This window comes from Leucoraja erinacea, chromosome 4 (genome assembly GCF_028641065.1).
Source record: "Leucoraja erinacea ecotype New England chromosome 4, Leri_hhj_1, whole genome shotgun sequence".
Classification (NCBI taxonomy): domain Eukaryota; kingdom Metazoa; phylum Chordata; class Chondrichthyes; order Rajiformes; family Rajidae; genus Leucoraja; species Leucoraja erinaceus.
Window position 1 is genome coordinate 52,891,068 of NC_073380.1, and position 22,918 is coordinate 52,913,985.

The following is a 22,918-nucleotide window of genomic DNA, read 5'->3' on the forward strand; positions in this document are numbered from 1 at the left end:
TGAAAGTGGCAAAGTTTTAAAGATATGTGCAGGGCAACAGTTTTTACACAGACTGAGCTATCGAGGCTGATAATGGAGGCAGATATGATAGTGGTTTTTAGATAGATACAGCACATTGTGGACAAGAGGCCTGTTCCTGTGCTGTACTTTCTGTGGTTTGTAGTAGGAATATTCAGCATGGATTTCAAAGTAGAACATCTTGTTTGACCCCGCTGCACCCGCTGAGTTTCTCCAGCTTTTCTGTGTAACCTTCGATTCTCCAGCATCTGCAGTTCCCTCTTAAACATCTTGTTTGACCATCCTTATTGATTTTTTTGAGGAGATAGTGCAGAGAGTAGACTATTGTAATGTTGTTCATGTCATTTATTCAAATTATCAAAAGGCCTTAACTTAAGTAAGATACCCCAAAAGAGACGCACAAATGGTTAGAAAACGTGGAGGTAAGAGACAAGTAGCAGAATAGAATGTTTGTCGGCTTCAGGACACAGAATACAGGAGTTATTTGCAGTGGCGAAGCTGTCATTTCTAAATTTGTCTATACTATATTAAGGAAGGCTGTCAACATTGAGTAACAGGATAGAAAAACCAAAAGGATCTTGCAGTACAAAAACACCAATAATTAAAAGTTGCAGAAATTGAGCTGGAGTTAGCACTTCTTCTCCGCGTTGGCTGTGAGTCTGGGCCGGTGTCCCGTCAATCCAGGGCTGTCGATTAATCCTGTGGGACAGGCTGGAGTTAGCGGAGTTGAGCTGGAGTTAGCGTGTCTTCTCCTCATTGGCAATAAGCCTGGGCCGGTGTCCTGTCAATCTAGGGTCACCCCGGACATCTCCGAATAGGGATGGGACACTCGGGAGGGGACGTGGACGGTCCAGTAGCAATTCAACAGCGTTCGCAGCGCCGGAGATCCGGGTTCGATCATGACTACGGATGAAACGCAGATCTGTGTCAATGCAGCAGCACAGTTGTCGGGAATGTTTGTATCAAGTGACCTTTGACAATCTCCATGATTCCTTGCATTTTTCGGAATACCAAACTCGCTTATTGAAAAGTAGGCATTATGTTAAAGTGTATTGTTGCTCAGTTGCACTATGCATAATGTAATGCTTACAATTGTGGTGCCATTTTATAAAATGATAGAGAATGACTAGGGAAGATACCGGGCTGAATGAGAAGATGGACAGGTACATGGAGAGGTGCTTTTCAGATAGGCCTTTGACCAGTAGTCCTCTTTACTCTTTAGATATTATAGTCAGAATGGCAGTAAGGGAAGTGGTATGTTTGTTTTACAGGATGTATGAGATCAGGGAAGCTTTCAGCGTATGTGGTGACTATGCCTTTGGCATCCAGCTACATCTGCTGACCGACTGAATCAAGCAGTTAGGTTCACTCAGAAATATCTGTGATGCTGATAGGAGTTTCATTGAGATAGTCACACCTAAAACAGAAGCAGGAGGTAGTTGTTGAAGATCTTGGCAAAGAGCCTTTTTGAGGATCATTCCAACTTCTTTAGTCACAAGTGAGGTCCCAGAGGTCTGGAGAGTAGCAATGTTCCTTTGTTTAAAAAGGGAAGTAGAAATAATCAATAGAATTATAAATTGTTCAGCCTCGTGTCAATGGTAAGGAAACTATTGGAGAGGTTTCTCTGGGCTAGGAATTACATCCCATTTGAAAGAGAATGGGATAATTAGGTTCAAGTTCAAGTTCAAGTTCAAGTAATAATAATCTTTATTGTCATTGTACAAGACAACAAAATTTTGTTGGAGCAGTCCTCCAGCTGCACAGGAATATAAGTATAAAAATACGTTTAACAAAGAACTATTAAAAAATTAGACTATAAACATATAGGAGTATGGGCGGGTGTGTGAGAGAGAAGGGGGGAATCAGTGTGGGAGGGGGATAGAGTTCAGTAGTGTCACAGCTCTATGGTAGAAGCTGTTTTTTAGTCTTGTCGTGCGGGCGCTCAGTGTCCTGTATCGTCTTCCTGAGGGCAGGGGGGTGAAGAGGCAGTGTCCAGGGTGTGTGCTGTCTCTAATGATGCCCTTGACCCTCCGGATGCAGCGGGGTCCGGTAGATGTCCTCCAGTCTGGGGAGCTGGGTGCCAGTGATCCTCTCAGCAGTTTTAATGACGCGTTGGAGAGCTTTCCTGTTCTCTGCGGAGCAGCCAGAGTACCATACTGTGATGCAGTATGTGAGAACTGACTCGATGGCTGACCTGTAGAAGCTCACCAGCAGCTGTTGTGGGAGACGTGCCCTCTTCAAGCACCTCAGGAAGTGAAGCCTTTGAAGTCCTTTCTTGGCCGTCGCCGTGATGTTGACGGTCCAGGTCAGGTCGTGGCTGATGTTGACCCCGAGGTACCTGATGTTCTGCACAGCCTCCACTGTCTCGCCGTTAATGGTGATGGGCTGATGGACGAAGGTCTTCGGTCTCCTCCTGAAGTCCAGGATCATCTCCTTTGTTTTTGCTGCGTTGAGGATCAGGTTGTTCTCACGGCTCCAGCTCACCAGGTTCTCTACCTCTGTCCTGTAGGCGGCCTCGTTGTTACTCGTGATCCTGCCTACCATGATGGTGTCATCTGCAAACTTTAATATGGTGTTGGCCTCGTGGGTGGGTTTGCAGTCGAGAGTGTAGAGGGAGAAGAGGAAGGGGCTCAACACACAGCCCTGTGGTGCACCGATGTTCAGGGTGATGCTGGAGGAGACCTGCCTCCCCATGCGCACAGTCTGTGGTCGGCCGGTGAGAAAGTCCAGGACCCAGCTGCTCAGGTGTGTGTTGAGGCCCAGGTGGTCCAGCTTGGTGACTAGTTTATTGGCACAGGGATGATTGTGGCTGTCTTGAGGCATGTTGGGACGGAGGCCTGCAGCAGGGAGGTGTTAAACAGGTCCGTGAGCACCGCAGTCAGCTCCCCTGCGCAGTGCTTCAGAACCCGCCCTGGTACTCCGTCAGGTCCGGTGGCCTTGTTGGGGTTGATGTGCTGCAGGGTCCGTCTCACGTCGTGGGGGCTCAGAGTCAGCACCGGTGGTGAGGGTTCCTGCTGTGCCCATATGTTGGCGCAATCAAACCTGGCAAAAAAACAGTTCAGGTCGTCAGGGATGGATGAGCTTTGTGCGTGTTTGGAGCTGTTGTAGCCGGTGATGGTTCTGATGCCCTGCCACATGCGTCGAGAGTCTGAGCTGTTAAAATGCCCCTCGATACGCTTCGTGTAGCGGTGCTTTGCTTCCCTGATGCCCTTCCTCAAACTGGACCTTGCTGTTATGTAGGCCTCTGCATCACCTGAGTGGAAAGCTGCATCCCGGGCCTTCAGCAGACCAGTTACAGCGCCATTCATCCATGGCTTATGGTTGGGGAGTGTCAGTATTGTCCTCTGTGTGGTGACACTGTTCATACAGAAGGTGATGTAATCCAATACTGATGAGGTGTAGGTGTTGAGGTCTGTGTGGTTGTTGTGAGTGGCAGCCTGTTTAAAGATGTCCCAATCAGTGTACTCAAAGCAGTTCTGTAGCCTGTCCATGGCTCCTTCTGGCCAGACCATGATGGTGCGAACTGTTGGCTTTGTCCTTGCAATGAGGGGTCTGTATGCAGGTGTTAAGTACAGACTGATGTGATCGGATCGGCCAAGATGGGGGCAGGGGGACGCTTTGTAGCCCTTGGCAATGTTGCAGTAGACCTGGTCCAAGATATTGTTTCCTCTGGTCGGAAAATCAATAAACTGGTGAAATGTTGGCATTACAGTCTTCAGCTTGGCGTGATTGAAGTCTCCTGCTATTAAAAACACGCCGTCTGGGTGGTTGTTTTTCAGCTGGTGGATAGCATCCTGCAGACTAGCCAGTGCTAGCTTAGCGTTAGCTTGCGGTGGTATGTAAACAGCAGTGAGGAACACCATTGTAAACTCCCTTGGCAGATAAAACGGTCTGCATTTCACTGTAATAAACTCCAAGTCCGGGGAGCAAAAAGTCTCAACAATGTCAGTGGTGGTGCACCATGAGTTACACACATATATGCACACACCACCGCCTTTATCCTTACCGGAGTCAGCTGTTCGGTCTGCTCGATAAACAGTCTGCTAGCTCAATAGCAGCGTCAGGGATGTTCGGATTCAGCCAGGTTTCGGTGAAGAAGAAAGCACAGCTACTTATCCTGTTTGAGTGAAGCCTCAGTCTGAGTTTGTCGATCTTGTTGACAATTGACTGGGCGTTGGCTATAAACAGGCTGGGCAAAGCTGGTCGGTCCGGTGAGCTCCTCAGCCTAGCGTGGATGCCGGCCCGCTTGCCCCGCTTTTGCTTCCTCTCCCGTCTCCGTCCCCGTCTGCCCCGCTTGCTGCTTCGGCTCTTGTTATGTTCGTTCCCATTTGTATGGGAAGGCTCGCAGTGCAGAAAGTAAACATTTAAAAAAACACGAAAAACACAAAAAACCGGCAACTAGAGTGAGAGCTCCGAGCCGCTGCGACTGTGCGCGCCGCCATCTTGTCACTAGTGAGTTTATTGTCATGTGTCCCTGTATAGGACAATGAAATTCTTGCTTTGCTTAAGCACACAGAAAATAGTAGGCATTTACTTACAAAACAGATAAATGTGTCCATATACCATGATATAAATGTACACACACATGAATGAATAAACTGGTAAAGTGCAAATAACAGAGAAAGTGGTTATTAATAATCAGAGTTTTGTCCGAGCCAGGTTTAATAGCCTGATGGCTGTGGGGAAGTAGCTATTCCTGAACCTGGTTGTTGCAGTCTTCAGGCTCCTGTACCTTCTACCTGAAGGTAGCAGGGAGATGAGTGTGTGGCCAGGATGGCGTGGGTCTTTGATGATACTGCCAGCCTTGTTGAGGCAGCGACTGCGATAAATCCCCTCGATGGAAGGAAGGTCAGAGCCGATGATGGACTGGGCAGTGTTTACTACTTTTTGTAGTCTTTTCCTCTCCAGGGCGCTCAAATTGCCGAACCAAGCCATGATGCAACCGGTCAGCATGCTCTCGACTGTGCACCTGTAGAAGTTAGAGAGATTCCTCCTTGACAAACCGACTCTCCGTAATCTTCTCAGGAAGTAGAGGCGCTGTTGAGCTTTTTTGATAATTGTGTTAGTGTTCTCGGACCAGGAAACATCTTCAGAGATGTACACGCCCAGGAATTTGAAGCTCTTGACCCTTTCAACCATCGACCCGTTGATATAAATGGGGCTGTGGGTCCCCCTCCTACTCCTTCTAAAGTCCACAATCAGTTCCTTGGTTTTGCTGGTGTTGAGGGCCAGGTTATTGCGCTGGCACCACATGGACAATTGCTCGATCTCTCTTCTGTATTCTGACTCATCCCCATCAGTGATACGCCCCACAATAGTGGTGTCGTCAGCGAACTTGATGATGGAGTTCGCACTGTGGTTCGCTATGCAGTCATGGGTATAGAGTGAGTACAGCAGGGGGCTGAGCACGCAGCCTTGAGGTGCTCCCGTGCTGATTGTTATCGAGGCTGACACATTTCCACCAATACGAACAGACTGTGGTCTGTGGATGAGGAAGTCGAGGATCCAGTTGCAGAGGGATGCGCAGAGACCCAGTTCTGTGAGTTTGGTGACCAGTTTGTAGGGGATGATTGTGTTAAATGCCGAGCTGTAATCAATGAATAACAGCCTGACATATGAGTTTTTGTTGTCCAAGTGGTACAGTGCGGAGTGGAGGGCCAGCGAGATCGCATCCATCGTTGATCTGTTGTAGCGGTATGCGAACTGCAGTAGGTGCAGGTTTTTGTCGAGGTAGGAGTTGATTTGCTCCATGATCAACCTCTCAAAGCACTTCATCACCACCGGCGTTAGTGCCACTGGTCGATAGTCATTGAGGCACGTCACCTTACTCTTCTTGGGCACCGGTATAATTGATGCCCTTTTAAAGCAGGTGGGGACCTCAGACCTCAGAAGTGAGAGCTTGAAAAGGTCCGTAAAAACTCCCGCCAGTTGGTCCGCACAGGTCTTTAGACAGTCAACTTGGCTTTTTCTGCGGCAGATCAGGTCTTACTAACTTGATTCCGTTTTTTGAGGGGGTGATGAAGGTCATCGATGATCCAGTCCCCCACAAAGGCATGTCAGTTAGAGCAAGTCCTCTGTTAAACTGTAGGATTTTTGTTCAACATTTTGCACTTTAGGATTAACATACCAAGAAAATTCAAATCTTAAAATTTTTCTAATTGCATATTTTGTTTAAACATCTTGGAGACAGAAATTAACATGCAATCTTAATTTGGGCAGCAACATTAAACTGTAAATGGCCAATTCTGCAGGATGCCGTGAGATTAATACTCCATTACTTTCATGGATAGTGCCCTTCTTCTTTATATCTCTGTGGAGTGTTTTTCACATTAGAATGGCTGTTCTTATGCCACTCTTGTGAAAAATCAAGATTCCCAGTCATTTTCTTCTCTCAACTTTCTCACAGATACCCAGATTGATGGCATTAAAAGAGCAAGGTGTGGTCCCCAAATGTTTCCCAAAGACCTAATTAACGGTCTCCACCCGAAACATCACCCATTCCTTCTCTCCAGAGATGCTGCCTGTCCCACTGAGTTACTCCAGCACCTCATTAACATTACCCTTTCAATCTGAAGACCATTTATTGACAGATCGTGTAAAACGTCTTTGCATTGATCTTTCTCACAATTATGCCTTTAACTGTCACATTCAGTTTTTTTTTTGTTTAATTAATACATAGGCAAATATAGCTCCCCTAAAAGGTAACAAATCCAGGTTTCTCACCCGTCTTATACTGTAGAATGTTGTGTAAACTGCAAAATCTTCCATTTTCCTCGCATTTTGGGAGAGACTCAGCTTTTGCAGTGGAAACGTAGGAGGCGAGATCAAGTTGCCCTCCATTAGTGCAGTCAACAATGACTCTGAGTAAGCAGTCAGCTGTTTCTGGACAAAGACCATAGAGGCATGATGGATGTCACGTGTATTGAGGAACAGTGAAAAGCTTTTTTGTTGCATGCTATCCCGTCTGCAAAAAGACTACATGATTATAATCAAGCCTTCCACAGTGTACAAATACATGATCAAAGGAATAACGTTTCGTACAAGATAAAGTCCAGTAAAGCCTGATAAAATATAGACTGAGGGTCCCCAATGAAGTCGGCCTCATCTCTCAGCCCATTATCGATCTCAAAAGTTCATATGTCATAGGATCAGAATTAGGTCTTTCGGGCGATCAAGTCTACGCTGCCATTCATTCATGGCTGATCTATCTTTCCCTCTCAACCCTATTCTGCTGCCTTCTCCCCGTAACCTTCGACACCTTTACTAATCAAGAACCTGTCAACTTCCACTTCAAAAATACCCATTGACTTGGCTTCCACCGCAGTCTGTGGCAATAGATTCCACATATTCACCACCCTCTGGCTAAACAAAGTTTTGATTGGTCTGTAGAGTATGAGAAGTTAACCAATTCAGGCATTCTGAAGAACTACAAAAAAAAATGTTTCATAGTAACTAGAATTTTTGTTGGGAGAGAGGGGAATAGGTGTCTGCAGATGCTCTGACAATCCTGAAACAGCCAAAAACAAGTACAGGCATCTTATAAGTAGAATTACAAATGAAAAAAGTATTTCAAAAAATCGATTCTCTATTTCAAGATTCTTCAATTACAGATTTTCAGCTTCATCTAATTTACGGAATATAAATCATCATTAACATTTGATCCTGGTACCTTTCATCCTTAAAATGGGTGTAACTGTTCTGAATGCACTGGTAGGTTAATTCTGAGATACTCCACTCTCAGCTAGGTTTGTGCACACAATATCAATGGCGACCGGACCATCAGGATGCTCACTGGACTTCTCCAGATTTACAAGACTCAACAGAAATCCTATAGTAGAAGCAATTGCTACTAGTATCCACAACCTTTCTCACTGGAAAACCTGCTAATGCCTTTGCAATAATGCTGAAGTGAATGAAATCAATAAAATGTCTTTACAAAGGAAGTAGTTAGAATGAGGAACTTGCAAATCACATGGAAAGGCTCAAATAAATAAATTAGATGAACTTACAGGGAATTTAGGCAAGCACATGAAGGAGAAAGGAATAGAGGATATGTGACAAGTAGGGAAAAGACATATACAGTGGCTTGCAAAAGTTTTCATACCCCTTGAACTTTTCCACATTTTGTCACATTACAACCACAAACGTAAATGTATTTTATTGGGATTTTATGTGATAGACCAACACAAAGTGGTGCATAATTGTGAAGTGGAAGGAAAATGATACATGGTTTTCAAATTTTTTTACAAATAAAAAACTGAAAAGTGTGGCGTGCAAAAGTATTCAGCCCCCCTGAATCAATACTTTGTAGAACCACCTTTCGCTGCAATTACAGCTGCAAGTCTTTTGGGGGTATGTCTCTACCTGCTTTGCACATCTAGAGACTGAAATTTGTGCCCATTCTTCTTTGCAAAATAGCTCAAGCTCAGTCAGATTGGATGGAGTGCATCTGTGAACAGCAATTTTCAAGTCTTGCCAGAGATTCTCAATTGGATTTAGGTCTGGACTTTGACTGGGCCATTCTAACCCATTAATATGCTTTGATCTAAACCATTCCATTGTAGCTCTGGCTGTATGTTTAAGGTCGTTGTCCTGCTGGAAGGTGAACCTCCGCCCCAGTCTCAAGTCTTTTGCAGGTTTTCTTCAAAGATTGCCCTGTATTTGGCTCCATCCATCTTCCCATCAACTCTGACCAGCTTCCCTGTCCCTGCTGAAGAAAAGCATCCCCACAGCATGATGCTGCCACCACCATGTTTCACAATGGGGATGGTGTGTTCAGGGTGATGTGCAGTGTTAGTTTTCCGCCGCACATAGCGTTTTGCATTTAGGCCAAAAACTTATATTTTGGTCTCATCTGACCAGAGCACCTTCCTCCACATGTTTGCTGTGTCCCCAACATGGCTTGTGGCAAACTGCAAATGGGACTTCTTATGGCTTTTTTTCAACAATGGCTTTCTTCTTGCCACTCTTCCATAAAGGCCCGATTTGTGGTGTGCACGACTAATAGTTGTCCTGTGGACAGATTCTCCCACCTGAGCTGTGGATCTCTGCAGCTCCTCCAGAGTTACCATGCTGCTTCTCTGATCAATGCTCTCCTTGCCCGGCCTGTCAGTTTAGGTGGACGGCCATGTCTTGGTAGGTTTGCAGTTGTGCCATACTCTTTCCATTTTCGGATGATGGATTGAACAGTGCTCCGTGAGATGTTCAAAGCTTGGGATATTTTTTTATAACCTAACCCTGCTTTAAACTTCTCCACAACTTTATCCCTGACCTGTCTGGTGTGTTCCTTGGGCTTCATAATAATAATAATAATATATTTTATTATCATTGCAAGTCAGTGCAACGAGATTTAGTATGAAGCTTCCAACCGATGTAAAAAAAGAGTTAAATAAATAAATCTGTGTGACGTGGCCATCCGAGGGAGACAGTCCAGGGGGGGTGGGGGGCACTCAGCAGGGCCAGTTCAGAGCCGCTATAGCTCTGGGAATAAAGCTGTTTCTGAGTCTGGAGGTTCGGGCGTAGAAGGTCTTGTAACGTCTGCCGGAGTCCGTTACAAGGGTGTGAGAAGTCTTTATGGATGCTGACGGCCTTCCTGAGGCACCGTGTGTAGTAGATGCCCTCCAAGGCTGGTAGCTGTGTCCCAATGATCCTCTGCGCTCTGTGGACGACTCGCTGAAGAGCTCTCCTCTCCGCCTCCGTGCAGCTGAGATACCACACAGAGACGCCATACGTTAATATGCTCTCTGTGGTGCAGCGGTAGAACGTTGTCAGCAGCTGTTGGGGCAGACCAGTCTTTTTTAATGTCCTCAGGAAGAACAGTCGTTGCTCTGCCTTCTTGACCAGCGCAGCGGTGTTGGTGGACCATGTGAGGTCCTCAGAAATGTGAGTGCCCAGAAATTAAAGCTGGACACTCCACACTTTCCCCGTAAATGGAGATTGGGGCGTATTCTCCATTATGGGACCTCCTGAAGTCAATAATCAGCTCCTTGGTCTTGGAGGTGTTTAGTGACAAGTTGTTACGTGTGCACCAGTCCGCCAGGTTCTGTACCTCAGCTCTGTATTTTGTTTCATCACCGTTGGTGATCAGCCCAATCACTGTTGTGTCGTCTGCAAACTTCACGTGGTGTTGGTGTCGAATGCAGGAACACAGTCGTGAGTGAAGAGGGAGTAGAGCATGAGGCTTAGTACACAGCCCTATGGTGTGCCGGTGCTCAGGGTGATAGTGGAGGACAGGTGCGGGCCCAGTCTCACTGCCTGCGGTCGCTCCGTCAGAAAGTTCAGGATCCAATCGCATATCAGCGAGCTGAGGCTTAGCTGGTGGAGTTTGGTGGTGAGCTTGGTGGGGATGACCGTATTGAATGCAGCTATAGTCAATGAAGAGCATCCTCACGTACGTGCCCTGTCTGTCCAGGTGAGTCAGGACAGTGTGAAGAGCCAGAGAGATGGCATCCTGTGTTGATCTATTTGCCCTGTATGCAAATTGATGAGAGTCCAGTGAGGCACGGATGCTGGATTTGATGTGGAAGAGGACCAGCCTTTCGAAGCACTTCATTGGGATTCATGATGCTGTTTGTTCACTAATGTTCTCTAACAAACCTCTGAGGCCTTCACAGAACAGCTGTATTTATACTGAGATTAGATTACACACAAGTGGACTCTATTTACTAATTAGGTGACTTCTGAAGACAATTGGTTGCACTGGATTTTATTTAGGGGTATCAGAGTAAAGGGGGCTGAATACTTTTGCACGCCACACTTTTCAGTTTTTTATTTGTAAAAAAATTTGAAAACCATGTATCATTTTCCTTCCACTTCACAAATATGCGCCACTTTGTGTTGGTCTATCACATACAATCCCAATAAAATACATTTACATTTGTGGTTGTAACGTGACAAAATGTGGAAAAGTTCAAGGAGTATGAATACTTTTGCAAGCCACTGTATGAAGCAAAACACCAACAAAGATCAAGTGGCCTGTTTCTGCTGTAACTTCTTTGTAATTCTGTGAGCCCAAATCTGTTTATAATATGTTTAGAGGAATACTGTAAATAAAGGTGCATTATAATTATAAATATTATTAACATTCGGTGTTTACCTTGCTGTAACTAAATAATTTTACTTCTTTCTTTACAAACCACAATAGCTGGAAATATTGATGAGAAGGCACATCGAGCTGTCTCCGATGATCAACCTGTTAAGTCAGTGTCTAAGGATTCTTCACTTATTAATCAGGAAATTATGTCAAAAATCCTTGGTGAAAAGGCCCCTCCTACTACGCGACATGAAGCCTCAACATCCATGTCTTTGATAAGGAACGCTTCAGCACAGCAGCAAGCTCCAACATCTCTTCCACCCGAAACTGTCCCTCAGCAACAAACTGTACCAGCTCCACAGGACAATATGGCTCGTGTACCATATATACGTCAAGATGTCCCACCTATTCCCTATGAAGCTTTGATGAGGTCACCATACATTCGTCATGAACCTGTACCTATTCCGTGTGAGCCTTTGATTAGGGCTCCATATTATCAAGAAATGATACCTGCTCCATATGACCCTTATATTAGGGCCCCATATTTCACTCAAGAACCTATGCCTGCTCCATTTGAGCCTATGATTATAGCTCCAGCACTTCGTCAAGAACCTGTTCCTCTTCCATATGAAACTCTAATTATGGCTCAGCCTCCTCGACAAGGCCCTCTACCATGTCCTGCTCCATACGACTACATGGTTAAAAGTACACCCATTCATCAAGAGATGATACGTCCCCCATATGAACCACCAAAATCACCTGTTCAACAAGTAACCATGCCTTCTGCAGGTGACAGGAAGACTATGTCTGTTTCACCAGCAGCTGAATCTCCACAGCAGACGGTGACTTCACCTCCTCAAACAGAACATGCACCTACGACTTATAGTAACAAGACCATGGAGATTTGTCCGGCTCCTGGCTCATTATCATCTCCCTCAGGCCGGGGCACGTCCCCAGCCGCACCTCAATATGAACAAAAAACCCCAGCTACTTACCAACCATCAATGACATCTCAATATCAGTCCCCTCCTGTTTACGCACAACCTGTACCGTCTCCATTTCAACCTTATTATCAAGGGATGCCACATCAATATGCAAATGTTGGTCCAGTTGTTTACCAGCCCTTACCATCTCAATACAGTAATAGATCTCCTCCTGTTTATCAACGAACCTCATCACCTCAATATCCATTAATGAATCAACAAACAGTGCCTCTGGCATATGACAGTTGTTCTCCACCCATCGATGACAAGTCTGTTTATAAATCAACTGTTGGCGACATTTCATCTCGACGTGCCCAACAACCATCTGTGTGGCTCCAATCACCTTCGCCACAGGATGAGTTAAGGATGAGCTCTGTTCGTCAAGAAACTTCAGCTGCTGGAACTGGCGATGTCTTAATTATTTGTGAGGACCATTCATGTGATCAGTGTAAGAAGGTACCATCCATTCACCAAGATCAGATGGCTCCTGGCAGTACGACATCTATCTGTGAAGAACATTCATGTGAGCGTTGTACGAGTCAGGACAAAACATCTACGAGTGGTGGAGTCACAACTGTGTGTCAAGACCATTCATGTGATGAGTGCAAGAAGAAGTCATCTACTCAGCTGCCTGTATCTGCTCCAAGTGGTGATGTTGCAGCTGATTGTAAAGAACATTTGTGTGATCAATGCAAGAAGTTATCTCGTAAAAGGTTATCAGCTGCTCCAAGTGGTGATATTGCGGTTGATTGTAAAGAACATTCATGTGATATGTGCAAGCAGAAGTCAACTAGTCGTCAACAATTATCCTCTGCTCCAAGTGGTGACGTCTTATCAGTTTGTGAGGAACATTCATGTGATCAGTGTAAGAAGTCAACATCTCAACTAGTAACCTCTGAGCCATGTGATGAAGATGTTGCAGCAGTTTGTGAAGAACATTCTTGTGATCAATGCAAAAAATCAACTTCTGAAGCAGTATTCTCCGCTCCAAGTGGCATTGTCGCAGCTGTTTGCGAGGAACATTCATGTGATCAATGCAAGAAGTCAGATACCCATCTAGTATCCTCAGCTCCAAGTGGCAATGTTGCAGCTGTTTGTGAGGAACATTCATGCGATCAATGCAAGAAGTCAGATACCCGTCCAGTATCCTCCGCTCCAAGTGGCAATGTTGCAGCTGTTTGCGAAGAACATTCATGCGATCAATGCAAGAAGTCAGATACCCGTCCAGTATCCACAGCCCCAAGTGGCAATGTCTCAGTTATTTGTGAGGATCATTCATGCGATCAGTGTAAGAAGTCAGACACTCATCCAGTATCCTCCGCTCCAAGTGGCAATGTGTCAGTTATTTGTGAGGATCATTCATGCGATCAGTGTAAGAAGTCAGACACTCATCCAGTATCCTCCGCTCCAAGTGGCAATGTGTCAATTATTTGTGAGGATCATTCATGCGATCAGTGTAAGAAGTCAGATACACGTCCAGTATCCACCGCTCCAAGTGGCAATGTCTCAGTTGTTTGTGAGGAACATTCATGCGATCAGTGTAAGAAGTCAGATACTCAACAAGTATCTACTGCTCCAAGTGGCAATGTATCGCCTGTTTGTGAGGATCATTCATGCGATCAGTGCAAGAAGTCAGATACCCGTCAACAAGTATCCTCTGCTCCAAGTGGCAACGTATCAGCTGTTTGTGAGGATCATTCATGCGATCAGTGTAAGAAGTCAGATAGTTACCAACAGGTATCCTCCGCTCCAAGTGGCAACGTCTCAGCTGTTTGTGAGGATCATTCTTGTGATCTATGTAAGAAAAAGTCTTCTGGCAGTCAACAGTTTTTGTCCGGTGCAAGTGGTAATCTCTCACCAGTCTGTGAGGAACATTCATGCGATCAGTGCAAAAAGTCAGATACTCGTCAACAAGTATCCGGCGCTCCAAGTGGCAATGTATCAGCTGTTTGTGAGGAACATTCGTGTGATCAGTGTAAGAAGTCAGATAGTTATACACAAAGATCCTCCGGTCCAAGTGGCAACGTCTCACCTGTTTGTGAAGAACATTCATGTGATGTGTGCAAGAAGAAGTCATCTGGCAGTCAATTTCTGTCTGGTGCAAGTGGTAATCTCTCACCAGTCTGTGAGGAACATTCATGTGATCAGTGCAAGTGGTCATCTACTGATCAAGCATTATCCTCCGCTAATAGTGGTGATGTCTCTTCTGCAAATGGCGAACATTCGTGTGATCAGTGCAAGAAGAAATCATCTACCTGTCAGAAGTTGTCCTCTGCTCCAAGTGGCGAGGTTTCTTCTGTTTGCGAGGAACATTCGTGTGACCAGTGCAAAAAGAAATCATCCACCTGTCAGGAGTTGTCCAGTGCTCCTAGTGGCAATGTTTCTTCTACTAGCGAGGAACATTCTTGTGACCAGTGCAAGAAAAAATCATCTACCTGTCAGGAGTTGTGTTCTGCTCAAAGTGGCGATGTTTCTTCTGCTAGCGAGGAACATTCTTGTGACCAGTGCAAGAGGTCATCAACTTCTCAACGGGTTTCATCTGCTCCAAGTGGTGATCTCTGTGAGGAACATTCATGTGACCAATGTAAGAAGACGTCATCAACCAATCAACAGTTCTCCACTGTTCCAAGCACTGATCTGTCCACAGGCTGCCAAGATGCATCATGTAATCAATGCAAGAAAAAGTCATCCACTTGTTTAGTTGTCTTCTCTGCACCAAATGATGATGTCTCAGGCGATTGTCAAGAACATTCTTGTGATCAATGTAAGAAGCAGTCATCAACCTCTCAACGGGTCTCATCTGCTCCAAGTGGTGATCTCTCATCTATTTGTGAAGAACATTCATGTGACCAATGTAAGAAGAAGTCATCAACCAATCAAAAGTTCTTGTCTGTTCCAGGTGGTGATCAGTCCACAGGTTGCCAGGACCCTTCATGTAATCAATGCAAGAAAAGATCATCCACCTGTCAAGCAGTCTTGTCTGTTCCAAGCAATGATCTTTCAGATGGTTGTCAAGAACATTCATGTGATCAATGCAGGATGTCATCCTCATCTGGTCCAGAATTTTCTACTCCTGCAAGTGCTAACGCCTCATCCAGTTGCCAGGACCATACATGCGATCTGTGTCGAAAGGCGTCTTCCACACGTCCAGAATTTTCAACTGCTACAAGTGCTAACGCCTCATCCAGTTGCCAGGAACATACATGCGATATGTGTCGAAAGGCGTCTTCCACGCATCCAGAGTTTTCAACTGCTGCAAGTGCTAACGCCTCATCCATTTGCCAGGACAATACATACGATACATGTCGAAAGGCGTCTTCCACACGTCCAGAGTTTTCAAATGCTGCAAGTGCTAACACCTCATCCAGTTGCCAGGACCATTCATGCGATCTGTGTCGAAAGGCGTCTTCCACACGTCCAGAATTTTCAACTGGTACAAGTGCTAATGCCTCATCCAGTTGCCAGGACAATACATGCGATACGTGTCGAAAGGCATCTTCTACACATCCAGAATTTTCAGCTGCTCCAAGTGCTACTGCCTCATCCAGTTGTCAGGAGGATGCATGTGATCAGTGTAGGAAGGTGTCCTCCACACGGCCAGAGTATTCATCTGCTCTAAGTACAAATGCCTCATCTAGCTGTCAGGAACATGCTTGTGATCAGTGCAGGAAAGTGTCCTCAACTTGTCAAGATTATTCACCTGGTCTAAGTACGAACGCCTCATCTAGTTGCCAGGACCATTCATGTGATCAGTGTGCGAAGATGTCCTCCACCTGTCAAGATTATTCATCTGCTCCAAGTACCAATGCTTCTTCGAGTTGTCAAGATCATTCATGTGATCTCTGTAGGAAGACATCATCTGCTCAAGATTATTCATCGGCTCCAATAGGCGAGTCTGTTTGTCAAGAACACACATGTGATCAATGTAAGAAGGAGTCATCTACCCAACAAGTCTATTCCTCGGCTCCAAGTAGCAATGCCTCGTCTAGTTTTCAAGAACACTCATGTGATCAGTGTAAAAAAGATTATTCGTCAGGTCCGAGTCGCGCTATCTCATTTGGTTGTCAAGATCCTTCATGTGAACAATGCAAGAAGGCTGCATCTAAACCTATTAGCAATGTTTCAATGGCTGACCAAGAACATGCATGTGATCAATGTAGAAAGGATTCATCTACTGATCAAGAATCTAATAAACCATGCGGGACATGTTTAGAATGTGCCTCAAAAGCCTCTAGTCAAAATTCAACAAGTGGTCAAGATATCCAGGCTCCCACTTTGCAGTGCTTGTATAAAGCTCCATCTTCTGCAGATGGTCCACCATATAATACGTCAACTGAGGCATCAACAACTTTTAGTCCACAGAACAGTATATGCAAGGCCCCACATTATCAGCAAGGAAGTCCTGATGGAGGTAATTATGACACAGTACCCACTAATAAGCCTATTTTCATGCACCTTTCCACAAAATGTTGCATTGTGAACTACAGTGATTCAGCAACTTGCGTTGAACCTGTAACTTACCATGAAACCACAATGCACCAAGTGTCAGAAATCCATTTGAAGGATGAATTGAAGGATGAACCTGAAGCAGTTTGCGATAAAGAGGAGCCACCTAAAGAAGAAGCAGAGGCTGATGCGTGTTCTTATGAGGAAGCAGCAGTGGAAGATAAGAAACCTGAGCAAGCATCACCCTGTCCTCCATCTGAAGAGGATACATCCTGTCATAGCTCCACAGATTCTGTATGTGATAAATCAGAAGGGGATGCACAGGATAAAACATCCACTAGCGAAGCGTGTGCCGGTAAGGAAGATTCAGATATTTGAAGATTAAATGATTTTAACCAAAGAATAAGAAAGAAAATGTTGATCAGTCATATCTTTCTACCGAACAATGAACGTTGTCAGTCTAAAGGAGATACTAGTAGTTAAAATAGGTTGGGGAATTGACAACTTGCTTTCAACTATATCCCACTGACTAAATTTTCAAATTTGCACTTGACAAAGTCATCCACTTAAAATCGTATACCTGCTCTGGATTTATAACTGACCAATCGATGCTGAGCTTAGTATACATTCTCCCAACACATCCCTATACATTCCTTTGTTTCAACTTAGGGGTTTAATGTAATATTAAGGAAAGGGTAGAAATTATATTTAAATATAGCATCACTACAACTACTGTTGTCACCCAAGGCCAGACTGAAGAGCTGTGTAGGTGTCTCTGCCTAGAGAGAATTGCCAAGAAATAAATCCCAGATCCATAGTTTTTTTCCCCACATTTCCTCATGATCCAGATATTGCAGGAATGCTCATTTAGCTTCAGAAGTTGACATCCCCATGTCTTAACCATGTTATCTACCATTATCCCTGTAGACAATCCCATCCTTTTCCAAAGAACAACACAATCAATTACAAATAACCAAAGACTCTTGGTTTCTCTTTGGTTTCCAACCATGTGATTACAAAGGGCGTACAAGAAGGGAATAGATCGGGTAGATGCACAGAGTCTCTTGCCCATAGTAGGTGAATCAAGTTCAAGATGAAGGGAAAAACATTTAATTGGAATCTGCGGGGTACCTTATTCACACAAAGGGTGGCGGGGGTATGGAACAAGCTGCCAGAGGTGGTGGTTGATGCAAGGACTATCCTAACATTTGAGAAAAATTTAGACAGGTACATGGATATAGGACAGGTTTGGAGGTATACGGGCCAAACGCTGGCAGGTGGGATTAGTGTAGCTGGGATATGTTGGCAGGTGTCGGTAAGTTGGGCCGAAGGGCCTGTTGCCACGCTGCATCACTCTATGACTATGACAACCAATTTCCATTGTCTTTCAGGCCGTTGTGGTTTGGAAAGTGGCGTGCGATGAGTTAATGAGATCATACTATAAAAACAACCTGGCATTCCCCTATCCAAAATGGCCAATCAGCCTGCCCCGTTTATTTTGAAGCCAGTGCAGATCCTTTTTTAAGTGTTATATGTTGTTATTTTTGTTACAATTTAAGTGTATTGGCATTGGTTTATTTTTAAGTGGGTAATGTAAAGTTAGGAAGATGGAGGAGAAATACTGCATGTGACAAAAGGGTAAAATATGTGAAGTTTAAACTCTTTTGTCGAAAAACATTCATGAGGGAACTCAGCATCCAGCCTCATATTTCCATGCTCCCCCTCTCTCCCCTCCACCTATCTCCTTCCTCCCATATCCCTCAGCCTTTATATTTCACTCCTCTCCTTGTCTGACACCTTTTTATCTTCTTTTCAACTCTGCTCTGTCACAATCTGCACCCATCTGCCAGTCACTCCTCTCCCTCACTTGCCATGCTCTTCACTACCCCACCTCCAGCTTTCTTCTCCCACACTCCATCATTTTGAAAAACGGTCTCAACCTGAAACATCATCTCTCCATTCCCTCCACAGATGTTACCTGACCCATTGAGGTTCTCCAGCATGTGTTTTGAGGGAACGTAAAATTGTACCTAAATTTCATGAATTAGCATGTACCGTGAGTTGTATGGATGCAGCTAAAGCAAAATGAACAGATATGACATGGAATTCATTGTGAAAAGAAATGTATATTTTTTTCATATAGTTGAGGGAGCAGGAGCAGGATAGGATCTATGTTGGGGTAAAGATATTTAAGCATCTTTGTACAACAATCACTAAAATCCATTTGCATTGACTAAAGGAAGTTAGCCTTAATTTAACAGGAATTGAAAAAACAAGTGGTGGTGATGCTTCAAATATACAAAGCATACAAGTCAAATCCAATCCGAATAATTTTAAATAATGTTTCTCAGAGGAAACGTTTGGAATTGGAGGGGCTTGAATGCCAACCAGATCGGCATGGACAAGCCAGGCCGAAAGGCCTGTTTCCATGCTCATAGGTGTATGAGGAATAAAATTAATTTGGAAACAACTCCTGGAATGAAGGGAGTTTCTTATCCAGATGAGCAGTTTAGGAAAATGGCAGGAATGAGAGTACGAGAATAAAAGTTTTTTTTTTTAATGTGTAAGCATCGGAACTAGCACTTCTAGTTTTAGAATAAGAGTCCCACTCAAGATGGTAATGTGGAGGAATTTATACTCAGGGAATTGCGATTTTTTTGAATTGTGAAGGTTGGATCATTAAATATATTCAAAGCTGATTTGGTAGATTTTTGCCCAGTAGGGGTAGTCGAGGATTATGGAGAACAAGCAGGAAAGTGGAGCTGAGACAAAATTAGAATCTTCTTGATCCTTGATCTCCTTTTTGAATAGAGAAGCACCCTCAAAGAACCATATGGCCTACCCTGCTTTAATTTCTAATGTTCTTAGATGTGAGCAACATATTTTATTACACAGTGATCATTATCTAGAACTCTCTAGCTTACAGAGCTATGAGAAAAGTGGGATGACTAGTTCACTCTTGAACTCCCTTATTGGCTCTGCTTCAACCACCTGCACAACCACGTAGACTGACCTCTCTAAGCTAAATCGGTGAAAATTAATAGAGGGATATTGTACCCGAGCTTGTGAGCTGCTGCCTTAAGGCACCAGAGACTTTTGGTGCTGTCTGTGGGGAGATTTCACGTTCTCCCTATGTTAGTGGGTTTCCTCAGAAAGTTTCCCCAGAGTTTCCACCCACATCCCAAAGACGTGCAGGTTTGTAGGTTAATTGGCCCCTGGAAATTGTCCCAAGTGTGTAGAGAGTGGATGTGAATGTGGGATAACATAACTAGTGTGAAAGGGTGATCGATGGTTGGTGTGGACTTAATGGGTCAAAGAGCATGTTTCCATGCTGTAGCTCTAAACTAAACAACTTTAGCTGGACCCAAAATGCTGCGGTAATTCAGCGGGACAGGCAGCATCTCTGGAAAGTCTGCTTAAACCTACCTGATCTCCCGTTGCTAAACACTTTAACTCCCCCTCCCATTCCCACATTGACGTTTCTGTCCTGGGCCTCCTTCATTGTTAGAGTGAGGCCCAGCGCAAATTTGAGGTACAGCACCTCATATTACGCTTCGGCAGCTTACACCCCAGTGGTATGAACATTGACTTCTCTAACTTCACGTAACCCTTGCTTTCCTTCTCACTCCATCCTTCCCCCTTCCCAGTTCACCGATCAGTCTTACCATCTCCAATTACATTTTTGCTTTGTTGTTACCTTCTCCCAGCTAACAATGATCTATTCTACATTTTCCTTGATCTCCATTCCCTTTGTCCTGTTTTCACACTTTACAGACCTTATCTATGTATCTCCCTCTCCCCTGACATGAGCTTGAAGATGGGTCTCGACCCGAAACGTCACCCATTCCTTCTCACCAGAGATGCTGCCTGTCCCGCTGAGTTACTCCATCATTTTGGGCCTATCTTCGGTTTAAACTAGCATCTGCAGTTCCTTCCTAAACACAAATGACTGGGTTACTCTTGAGAATGGGCATAGATTCACTGGGCTAAATGATTCTAAATTGGGATGAACAATGTGCTCCGTTACATCATTAGCCCCAGTTATTAATTAACACACAGTTAACCATGCAAGATCAGCCAACCATATGAATTGCTATCAAGCTTTCTTTTCCACTAGACTTTACCAATTGCATGGATTTAAGGTGAAAGGGGAATCATTTATCAGAGAGCTGCAGGAGCAATTTCTTTATACAGAGGGTTCTACAAAATTGGAACAAGCTGCCAGAGGAAGCTGTAGAGGTGGGCACATTGTCAATGTTTAAAAGACATTTAGACAGCTACGTGGATGGCAATGGTTTAGAAGGATATGGGCCAAACGCAGGCACTGTACTAGCTTCTATTATAAAACCTGGTTGGCATGGATGGGTTGGACCAAGGAGCCTGTTTTTGTGCTGTATGACACATTGACTCTAAACTCACAGGAAAATAATCATTTTTTCTTGACAATTCCCAGCCAACTCCTAAACTCCAGGCTACAGCACTCTGTCCTTTGCTCATTCAAATCACCATCACAATCGTCTTATTTTCTTCGGCTACTGTCTATTCAGCATCAAAAACCAGTCCGTAACCTGAGGTCAAGCTGTGCTCCTTCAATAATCCATTATTCATTCCAATTGCTACTATCGATCTGTATCTGTCAGTGTGTAGCCTTTCCTCACACACACTTTTCCTAACCATGACCTTGCTACACCCTCTGCAAATATCAGTAGCTCCAACTATCAGTACTCCAGTTGAGTATCCTCCCGACATTGTTATTGTTATTGTTGTTTACATCCATTTTGATTCCATTTACATGATGTTTGCTCTCCAATATAGGTATTCAGAAACCTGAACAGACTGTCGATGATGGTGGCTGCCAATTAAATTCGTCTAGCAAAGATGAGGCCACAACACCTCCCCTCACTGAGGAAAAGACAGCAGACTCCACTCCACATTGCCATCTAGCTCAAGCTTCTTCAAAGGAAGCAGCAGATGCAAAGGCTCATTCTGCAGAAGAGGATCTTGTTGCATCTTGTCCTGAGGAAAAGAATGCTGAGGGCAAGGACAAGCAATTGCCCTGCATGGTTGATAAGGGCTTTAAATTGGTATATGGTAGAATTGATGAGTTGGGAACTAAGATGGATGATTTAATTGGCAGTATTAAAAATCTTGCTGATGTAATGTCTAAGGAACAAACTGCAGATGAGAAGCAACAACGAAAAGCAGACTCTACCCCAGAAGGAACATGCCCATCGAAATCTCCAGAAGCGACTCCAGCAGCAGCAAAATCTCCAGAACCAACAACAACAGCAAAATCTCCAGAAGCGACCTCACCAGGGACAAAATCTCCAGAACCAGGGGCACCTGGGACAAAATCTCCAGAAGCAACAGCACCAGGAGCTGCATCACCAGGAAAAAAATCCCCAGAAGCAACGACTCCAGGTGCTGCATCACCTGGGAAAAAATCCCCAGAAGGAACCACACCTGGAGCAACTTCACCTGGAACAAAAACTCCAGAAGCAACATCACCTGAAGGCAAATCACCAGAAGCAACAATGCCTGTAGAAACAACACCAGAAGCAACAAGTCCCGGAGTGAAGACCCCAGATGCAGCAGGTACAAAGACACCAGAGGCAGATCCAGAATCAACAAGTCCAGAAGCAAAAACGCCAGAACCAGAAGTAGAAGCGGAAGCAGAAGCAGAAGCAGTAGAATCAAAAGAAGAATAAATGACAGAACCGGGACAACAATGCATTCTACCCTCTTCGAATCTGTGTGGAAAGATAGCCTAGGGTATGTCTTCTTAAGCAAAACACAAGAGAAGGCTGAAGACAATAGTTATGATAGTGAATCCTGGTACTTTAAAGAAACTTGTAAGAATCTGTGCAATAAAGATCTAATTGCCAATTAGTTCCCATTTCTTAAAAAATTCTAGATAGAAATTCCTATTGACAAATTGGGAGTATAAAGATGGAGTTGAAGGGGAAGTGAGTACAGGAAAAGTTACAAATGACTCCCGAATTAATGGGAATGAAAGTTCAAGAAGGCATAAGAGAGTAAGGTCAGGGCCAATTGTCAACGGTGCCAAAGGGGGGTGGTGAATACCGAGGTCAAAGTGTTGTATATGAATGCGCAAAGTATAAGAAATACAGTGGACGAGCTTGAGGCTCAGTTAGAAATTGGCAAGTATATTGTGGGAATTAGAGACATGGCTGCAAGAGGGCCAGGGCTGGGAACTGAATATTCAAGGATATACGTCCTATCGAAAAGACAGACAGGTATGCAGAGGGGGTGGGGTAGCTCTGTTGGTGAGGAATGAAATTCAGTCCCTTGCAAGTGGTGACATTGAAACAGGAGACTTGGAGTCAGCATGGATAGAACTAAGGAATTGTAAGGGTAAAAATACCCTAATGGGACTTATCTGCAGGCCCCCAAACAGTAGTCTGGATATAGGGTGCAA

General features: G+C 44.5%; 1 protein-coding gene across 6 annotated transcripts in view; it reads left to right on the top strand.

The window, feature by feature from the left end:
- The window catches only part of LOC129696409 (proteoglycan 4-like), a 33,714-nt gene extending 11,344 nt beyond the window's left edge, over positions 1-22,370 (top strand). For 5 of the 6 annotated variants that reach the window (XM_055634272.1, XM_055634276.1, XM_055634273.1 and 2 more), the window contains 2 exons: positions 11,162-16,834; positions 21,295-22,370. In XM_055634272.1, coding sequence (XP_055490247.1) covers positions 11,162-16,834; positions 21,295-22,187 — 6,566 coding nt within the window. In that variant the 3' untranslated portion in view covers positions 22,188-22,370. The remainder of the gene's footprint in view (positions 1-11,161; positions 16,835-21,294) is intronic. The other variant, XM_055634277.1, reaches the window with a different exon arrangement.
- Positions 22,371-22,918: the final 548 nt, after the last annotated feature.